The 9,782-nt window shown below is 43.2% G+C and overlaps 1 protein-coding gene across 1 annotated transcript; it reads left to right on the top strand.

Moving 5' to 3' along the window:
- The first annotated feature begins 3,132 nt into the window (after nt 1-3,132).
- LOC124708855 lies at nt 3,133-6,488 on the top strand. The gene is made up of 6 exons (XM_047240498.1): nt 3,133-3,327; nt 3,755-3,839; nt 4,044-4,098; nt 5,882-6,020; nt 6,103-6,345; nt 6,443-6,488. The coding sequence occupies exons 1-5, from the start codon at nt 3,142-3,144 to the stop codon at nt 6,172-6,174; spliced, it is 537 nt and encodes a 178-aa protein (XP_047096454.1). The 5' UTR covers nt 3,133-3,141; the 3' UTR covers nt 6,175-6,345; nt 6,443-6,488.
- Nucleotides 6,489-9,782: the final 3,294 nt, after the last annotated feature.

The raw sequence follows: 9,782 nt of genomic DNA, 5'->3' as shown, positions 1-9,782 counted from the left end.
TGAACAGGTAAAAATCCGGGCACCTTACCCCGGCGCACCTCTATGGTGGTGCGCCGGTGGTAGACAATTTACCACCAGCGCACCACCATAGAGGTGCGTCGGGGGTAAGCTGCCTAGAATTTTCTCTCCACACCCCCCGGGAATCGCCTTTTCAGTTTTCGAAAAAATAATAGAAAATGATAGAAAATTCAAAAAATAAAATCCTTTGAAATGCCCATGTAATATGTGATCTAGCTTTAGTAAAAATTTGAAAATTTGAATTTCGATGTATTATGCAAAATGGCGTCATCTTTCGGTAAAACGGGATTTCTGGTTGCATACGACCTCCGATGAAAAACTTTTTTATATCAAAATCGATCTACTCGAAATTTCCTATTCGAATTCAACGGCCTATGGCCGTTTGGAGAAAAAATGGATTCGTCAAATTCAAAACAGAAACAGGACTTTTTTCAGATTTAAGATTTGGGAGAAAAAAAGAAAAAAAAATACCCCCGGCGCACCACCCTACTTGGTGCGCCGGCAGTAACCTATGGTATATATATATTCCACACCTGCCTGTGCTCCTCACTTTCACATTTTCCTTCTCTTTTCCTCCTCCTTCTCCTCATCTACTACATCGAGCTACTGCAGCGAGCTACTCCGGCGACCTTTACTGCACCGACGGCCACGATGGCCACCGACGGCCACAACGTCCTCCGGCCTCCTCCACCACCTCCGGCCTCCTCCACCACGTCCGGCCTCCGCCACCACGTCCAGCCTCCTCCACCACCTCCGGCCTCCTCCACCAACTCCGGCCACCTCCATCAACTCCGGGCTCCCCCACCTACTCCGGGCTCCTCCACCTCCGGCCTACTCCTCCTCCTCCTCCTACACCGACGCGATGACCTCGGGAGCTTCCGCCATCATCCTGCACCTCCTGTACCTCTTACACCGGCACAGAGACGACAACCACTGATTAGCTAGATCTAGATCTAGATCTAGATCTAGATCTAGATTTGATTTTTTTTTGTTTTCTTGTATAACCTACCGCCGGCGAACAAGACAGGTGCGCCGGGGATAACGTGAGTTACCACCGGCGCACCAACAGGTGCGCCGGCAATAAGCGATTATCACCGGCCTGTTCCCACCGGCGGGCTCTAAGTGCGCCGGCAATAGGCCTTTTTGGTGCGCCGGCAATAGGCCTTTTCCTTGTAGTGACTACAGTGGATCTCTAGTATATGTACTTTTTCTTGGTTTATACTCTATGGAAAGGGATATAAATATCATGAGAAATCCTTCATATATATCTCCGTGTTATGCTGTTTACTCATTCTGGTTATAGAAACAGGACCTTGAAGTGACAGAAATAAACCATGCATACAAAATGCTTCTTGGAACCTAATCAGCCAATTTCTCTTTTGCTTGCTGTCATTGGCTTTCTAAGATACACATTATTAGTTTGAATTCAAATTATATTATTTGTAATGTTTATTTTTAACAAATTCAAGGGCATAGTGTTTACTTTAAAACTTGTTGGTTTATTTTGTGTTCATTATAAGCTACTTTGGGGTAATTGTATTACTATTATAACTATCATTGTATTCTTCCATAGTCCTCCAAAATTCCGATACCACTAGATTTAGAGGTGCGTCTTGGCGCACGATCCCTTGGAACTCGAACCAAACTACATGTAAATGTGAACACATTTTATAGGATTTAGAAAACAAAGTCAATATGACGAAATTAGAATTGAACAAACCAAATCACAACAGAACAACTATGCTTATACACAGTTAGGGAAATATATTAGAATAACTAACACTATGGTTTCTTTTTGGAGAGCAATAGAAGGTAAGAAGAAGAAAAGTTAATCTACAAAAACTTGCTGCGGTTTTAGAGATAGACAACTACATGTGATCGATAAAACAGGCTGCTATTTTCCCATACCATCACCGGAATGCAATTATGTATAGACCACTATTATAGTAACATGAGATTTAAGTAAATTTCATGAAAACTTGTTGCTAAATGTACTCAAAGTCTAAAAAGAGCAAATATGCGAGACTTTTTTTTACCTATTTGTCGTAGTCTCCATCAGAGAACTTGTTCTCTAGGAAGAACACAATGACCATCTCTTTCCTATGGTATCTCCTCATGTTCATCATTCATTGCCCTGGCCGAGCTCTTGGCATGTACATACTTCAAAAACACCTACAACGCAGAAACAAAATTAGAAGAAAAACCGAAGTTTATTTGATCTAGAAACACCGAATGTGATATAAAAAAAAAACCAAATGAGAAACACTAAATGAGAAAAGCTAAATGCCTAATGTACAATCCCACTGCCACTCTCCAAACCCTTGATGGACGTCGCTCAACCTATAGTGTTCACTTATGATGGGTGGAACTATTCTTTCAGAATACATGAAAACAAAAAGGAACTGCATATATAAATACACACAACATTTTTTAAAAATATTAAATTGAACACATCATGTCATGTATCTTGGCATAGTCACGATGCCATCTCACTAAGAAAACAAGTTCCTTGTTTAAATTTGAATTTTTTAGCTGAATGAATGAATTGTAATTTTCATCAGTCCACTTCTTCCAACTTATCAATAATTTGAACCAAAAAACAAAAAAAATCATACAAAAGAAGTGATAAAGTTGAAAATGGTATGTATCTTGGTGTATTCATTGGGCCATAAAAAAGAGAGTAAATCGTGCCCAGCCACACAACAGTGCATGAGTGGGTTTGGAGGCCCACACAACCTGGGCCTGGCAACTGCTGAACTCCCCCGAAGCTCGGGTGACAGGCCCACGCTATTTTGTGCAGACTCTTCCTCGCCGTCCATTCCCACGGCCCACTCCCCCCACCCTTCGTCTCCTACCGCCGCCTCTCACGCCGTCACGCGTCGCCGCCATCGCCGTCCCCGTTCTTCCTCGTCGGGGCATCGAGATCCTGCTGGCTGCCTGTCTCCGCCCCGTCCGCAAGTCTCCGGTGAGTTTTCTTTTCATCCAGCGATTATTTTAAATCCCACGGACCTTCACGCCCGGCACACCATCTAGATCCGCACCTGCTCGACCTGGGCGATTTCTGGTTTCGTCTTTACTATCTTGGCGCCTATGCAGCAGCAATTGTTTCATCCACTGGAACCAATGGGGCAAGAACAGAAAGGAGAAGAAGCATCCAGTTCCAGTGGCATTTACACTTACAAGCATCGCGGTGACAAGGGAGTCGATACCCACGAGATTTTTGTCAAGAAGAGCAGAGCCCGTGTCCTGCTGTCGTACGCTGGAGTCGTTTTACTTCTCGCAATTGTCTGCCAGTCGTTTCTGGGGAAGGTACACTTCTGTTTTAAATCAGTACATGAAAAAATTTCTGGGACTATTAAGTGAATGAGAAAATTCGTCTGATATAGTAGTATTAGGAGCTGTTCAGTAAATATCCCCTAGCTGTTTGTCTAATTGTTAGGCCCATCAAACTGTGTAAGAATGAGCTGGAAGATGTCTAATTCTCAGCTAGTATTTGTTGAGAAGGAAAAACCGGCTTCACACGTTTTACTTATTCAGAACAGTTGCGCGTTTCATTCTTGTGTAATTGTAGGAATTAAACTGAAGAAATTTACCAGATTCTTTGATAATCCTTTTGATGAGGTTCATAGCACCCTGGATCCATAGAATTAGATGTGACGAAAGGCATGGCCTTTTTGCTTACCGCTTTTGTTACGACTGGCGCATATTTTAGCACTGACTTGCTTCAATACTGCAGGAGGGGTTATGCCTCGGATCAGTGTGGAGTATTACCTTTGGAGTTCTGGTTACCAAATGTTTGCAATACAAACCCGTGATGAAAGGTGAATGGATCCTTCCTCAGATACATGTTTGCATGGGCTTTCTACAGAATATAGACATGATTTGTTGTTTGCACCAAAGTGTGGTATCCATTTCTCCTGACTTCCATAGTCTAGACTTGAGATTTACACATGATTATGAAGTTTTGAACTATCAGTATGAAAAGCTTGTTTCTTATTGTGTTTCCCTGTTCCATTTGTGTGCAGAGTCGGTAGTGATAATGCCATCTTTTGGGGTTCAGCTAGAAATACATTTTTGGAGGTATACCAGCATCCTGATCTAAAACCATCATCATTATTCACAATGTGCTCTTACAGTTGGTCTTTGTTGTCACCATATTATTGTTTATTTCTTCTGACAGCTGGATCAATGGTGGATGCTAGTAGGTTATCTTACTGCTTGGTGTAGGATGAACAGTTTAGGTAGTCAAAATAGATGACCACTTTAGCTATTGAGTATATTCAGCACCATTTATTCCAGCGTCAACTGACCCAAATCTCATGGGGACATGCTTACCCAGCAGAAGAATTGGTAGAGGCAGATGTGGTGTCGTTCGCAGCAGTTCCCTCATGAACAAACAATCCTCATGTTACAGAGGTGAATGTGTTTTATTTTGGGGTAAACAAGGAAAATTGCAACAGTTAGTTGATTACATAATCAATTACTAGTTACTCTGGATGATAAATGATATGGATATAATATGCTGTAGCCTCAACAGTTTCCTGTAGGACAATGTTCTAACAATGTAGAGTAGAGCAGAACTCTTCTCCTAACAGCATCGTTAGAAGATACCGCAACGCCCGAACCCCAAATGGCATTTGTGGTATGCTGCATGACATGTTTGCGGACTGAAAAACTCCGCGACAAAACAGATATGCTAAACAAGAAATGCAAATCGGGGAACCAAACATTCGCGCCATATTTTTGAAAGTTCGTCGATTTTCATAGCATAATTTACATGCGGATTTTGCAAAAGAGGAACCTAAACTAGTTCCTAAACCTAAAATAAGCTAGTCATGGTACTAAACTACACCAGGATTTTGGGGCTATGGTGATGGCAACGGGGACGGAGCTTCACGTGAAGGCGTCGGAGTCGCTGGGGAGGTCGGATTCGTTGTCGTAGTCGACGATCACGGTTGTGCTCCTCGGCGGCGGCTCTTGGCCTTCTCCCAAACGTTGGTGACGACCGTCATGAGGGACTTGCGCCGGGACATGGCGAGGTGGCGCTCCTCCCGCGCGCTGTCGTCCTCCTACTTGTCGAGCTCGATGGGCGGCAGCGAAGGAGGCCCGCGCACCGCCGGAACAATCACCCGTGACGGCCCCGCCTCGCCGTTGTGCGTGCGCGGTAGAATCCTGTTCCACACGGGGGACCTTGGGTTGCGGCGCGCTTGCTCGGAGATGCGCGCGCTGCGCTCGGCGGGTCTCCGGTGCTAGCCGACCCAGAGCTGCGGCCGCGCTTCCCCTCCACGTGAGGAATTGGTCGGTGCCATCGCGGGAGGAGGTAGAGCGGGTGGAAAGGAGAATACCGGCGGCAGCGATTTGGAAATGGCGACCGGAATCGATGACAATCGGCCGGATTTGAGCGTTGGGCGGTTGAGGAGGAGAAATGGATGCGGAATACCGCATCCATACCCTCGAGCCCGCCATATATACTGGCTTCGCGGGCCGTTATAGGGTTCCCCGCATCGAGTCTTCCGATGTGGGCCGGGATGCCGCTTCTGTTCGTGCCGTTTTTGGCCAAAATCCGGAAAATATCACTATACGGGCCGGTTTGCCTTATCTGCTAGAGATGCTCTAATGGAGAAAACTGCAAATCCTTTGCTTGGCTTCAAGTACTTTGTACCATTACTCTTAGAAAGGTTTGTTACTAAAGCAAGCAAAATCATTTCATGGGTGCATCATTGCATGTGTGTTGCGATATCGTAGACAACGCGGCTTAAAGTGTTCTTCTGCAGCTCCTCTTGCTTAGGAAAGAGTGGGCTACTGAGATCCTAGGTTCCTGTTGTATGTTTTCTTTATTAATATTTTTGTTCATGATTCTTAGTGGAGCAGTTGATCGCCGTTTCATACCCATTGGCAAGATTCTGAAGCCACTGCTGAACGAGTGTGTGACACCGGTCACCTGTTACTGGAGCTTGGTGTTGCTTCTTCGTGATGAAGAGGAACTCAAGCTAGTTTTTCAGGTAAAAGTTTGCATGCCTCTTATCTACGACTTAACTGGCCAGTAAAAATGACAGTAATCCAATAATAAAGCTTTAATTGCAGAAATCTCGTCCTCCTGTCAAAATGTTGGTTCCTATCTGGAAAGCTCTTTGCGCATTCACAAATTCTGAATGAGTAAGCCAGCCTTCTGTAGTCTCTAAACCAAACTGTTCATAAGCGTGACTTGTTTGGCGCTCTTGTGTGGCTGAAACGTTCAGAAATGTAGCTGCAGTTGAGCTTAGAGGCTAAATTCAGCTAGAGCCCAGCGGTAGGTTATTGGAATAAAGTGCCTCTAGATTTTCTCAGGTGAGTGTACCGCACTTAACAGTGACCATTCATATATGGTTCTCAAATGCGAGGTTTTCTTCCATGTTCTAAATTCTAGTCTGTCCACATAATGCAGGTTCGCTGCCCAGTCAACCTTTTGGAGTTCTGATTACATATGCAAAAGTATATTGATTAGTCATATGAAAATATAGCTCAATTCTTTTGTATATATGAAAAGCATGGGTTCATCATCTTGCAAGGTTTTCTTCTAGCATGTTTTTTCTGATTATCTTGTACGGTATATAACAGTCGTAAGTTATAGCCAAAATCTTGCACTTAGGGCTCTGACAAGCCGGACTCTGTCTATATTTATGGACAGGGGGAACTTGCCATTTGTATGTAATGTAGCAAGACACTGTTGTTGTAGAATGAGGATAAACGGTTCACATGACTACATGATTCGTGCATGGTTTGCCTTTGTTGCTGTATATATAAATCAGTCGCTGTATGAGGAGACGCAAAGTTTAAACAATCTTGCATGTCTCTTATGATACATAACGAATACGAAGAGCTTAAGTAGCAGCTGCAAGGTTTCTGACCACGTGTACTAGCATATCGGTTCTGTCCGGAGGGCAACTCTGTGTGGGGGCCTGTTTAGCCTCACCTGATCTTTAATGTGAAGTACTCCTTTGCCCAAAAAACGCAACTAAATGAAATGTGCACAGACTAGCATGTGAGGACACTACCATCCATTTTTTTTTTGACGTGCAACTCTGTCATTCCATTAACATAAGACGGTGTAGTCGCCGTACAAAGCCCTGCTTACATCAACATCAACAGGGACATGCTCCAACCATGCTTGGTGTTCATTGGGCACCCCAGCCAGACCCAACGCAGCTAGCATATGGGCTGGTTTATTACAAGAGCGTGACACATACATGATCTTATGGTCAATAAACTCAGTTCTAAGGAGAAACTTAGCTTCACGGAAGAGGGCATTGAGTGAAGCTAGATCGTACTTAGTAGAGGATACTGCATGTTGGAGAGTTTGGCATAGCAATCATAATTCTGCCAAAAGTTTTATCCATTGGCCCAAAACCCATCCGAGGCAGCTATCTCAATTACTTTCATCAGTGCATAGGTTTCGGCATGCAGCGCGTCAATAGCAAACGGGACATCTTAGAACTATGAATTGCCACTGTGAAGTGCAGTATACTCACCAGAGAAAATTTCGAAGTATTTCATTACAATGGCCTGCCTCTTCCTGATTTTAGCCACTAAGCTCAACTGCAGCTGTTTTTCTGAACGTTTTAATCACACTAGAGCACCGCACAAGTCACGCTTCTGAATAGTCCGGTTCAGGGACTGCAGAAGGCCGGCTTGTGCATTCAGAATTAGTGAACGTACAGAGTGCTCTCCGAATAGGACTCAGAATTTTTACAGCAGGACGGGATTTCTGCAATTTAAGCTTTACTGGATTAGTGAGATTTATCCACCAACTAAGTGTACATGCGAAGCATGTAAATTTTTATATGGAAAACTAGCTTGACTTCCTCTTCATCACGCAGAAGAACAACCAAGCTCCAGTAACAGGTCTCCGGCGTCACACACTCGATCAGTAGAGGCTTTAGAATCTTGCCAATGGGCACAAAATGATGATCAACTCTTCCACTAAAAATCATAAATTTTAAATTTAATGTAAGAAATCAATAGCTGGAACTCCAGTTCTAGTAGTAGCCTGGCTAATAGTATTTCCGACGAAAGAACTCTGAAGGAAAACAGTTGAGCAATGTTCACTAATTTCGCAAAAGAATGAAGCACACGTAGATGATTTAGTTCACCTCAGCCTTTCTGAGAGTAACAATATAAAGTACTTCAAGCAAAAAGGAGTTTCATAATGCATAAACAAAATCATAAACAACATTGCTCAGTAACTTGATCTGCAACTAACAACTGCAAGGTCTTACCCACTAGGAGCAGGGTCTTGTTTTACTCTATATTGCTAGAACTTTCTCCAAAAGAAAACTGTTGAGTCTATCGCAAATTGTATCCTCTTACAATATATCTTGATCTCACAGCCAGTGATAAATAGATGAATCAATTGATTATTGACGTTTCTCTTGTTCCCCACCAAAGGAAAACAAATAACCTCTATAACATAAGGACTTTTTGTTCAGAAGAAATTGCTTGCTAATGACACCATGTGTGGCTATATCCTCTCTGCTAGTAGGCAGTTACGCCCCTACTTTATTTGGGTCAGTTCACACTTGAATAACTGGTGATGAGTGCATTCGACAGCTAAATCATTCACCCATTTTGACTATCTAAACTGGTCATCTTACATCCACAAGATAACCTACTAGTTTCCAACAATGATCATCTTGCATTTGACAGTGAAATATTAAGTAGGAAGGTGACAAGCAAGAGCAACAGTAAGAGCGTAATTCAAAGATGATTGATGACTTCACAACAAATTATGCTGCCATGACATGTGCATGTTGTGATTTCTGAATAAGCAAACTAATTGAACCTGCGAGCTTGTGGGAGACTGGCAGACTAAATCTTAACACTAAAAAGTTTTGGATATTGACAGTCTAAAATGTAACTATGACCAGCACTAATTAAAATGTTTTGGTTTTTTCTTTCAAATCTGAATATTCAAACAAATTTTCAAGTTTCTAATCTAAATATTCAAACAACTTTGGCAATCAAAGTTTTGAAGTTTCACTAAATGACATGTCTAAAGTTTACTTCAAACATAGCATAAAGTATGTATAAAATGATAAAATCCCAATAAGCCTATGACCCGAACAGCTAGAAATTTTAACCCGCCTCACTTTCTTGGGAGGTCGTGGCGGCCCGAGGTAGCAGCACGCCAGCGACCGCGCGTGGGGAGAAGATGCGGCGAGGTCTCGCTCAGCAGAAATATTATGATTTGCCACACTTTTTTTCCGAAGTGTCTATTATTTGCCACATGACCACCACATGTCAGTGAGACTAGAAATGGCACATCGAAAAGGTGGCCCACGGAGGTATCGTCCCAAGATTCCTTCTCGATGGCAGCGCATGTTCGCAAAATGGACACGCACCTCCTCGCCCATCTCTTCCCGCAGGTTCGGTTTCTCTGGAAACCACCCTCCTCTCGTCCGTAGATGATGACCTGTTCGACGCAATATCTGAATAAGCCACTTGCTTTCTCATCTGTCTAGTTAATTTGGACTTCTGAGCAAGTCCATTGTTATATCAAGCATCTAGTCTCGGATATGATTATTGCACTTTGATTTGTTAACAGACTTTGGCATGTTAAGAAATCCAGCTACTTGTTCTTATTAGTATATACTATGTCCGCCCAAAGAGAATGCGCAGATGCAAGATTGGTTGTTAACGTGTGATTGGTTCGAGAGCAGATGTCAAGCTCTACACAACTGTTGATGCACACCGTTGATCTCAAGCTCTATAGACGTCTTGCTCAGTGA

This window comes from Lolium rigidum, chromosome 4, assembly GCF_022539505.1.
Source record: "Lolium rigidum isolate FL_2022 chromosome 4, APGP_CSIRO_Lrig_0.1, whole genome shotgun sequence".
NCBI classification, from domain to species: Eukaryota; Viridiplantae; Streptophyta; class Magnoliopsida; order Poales; family Poaceae; genus Lolium; species Lolium rigidum.
The sequence above is the reverse complement of the archived record's forward strand: the minus strand, read 5'-3'. Positions and strand labels throughout refer to the sequence as shown.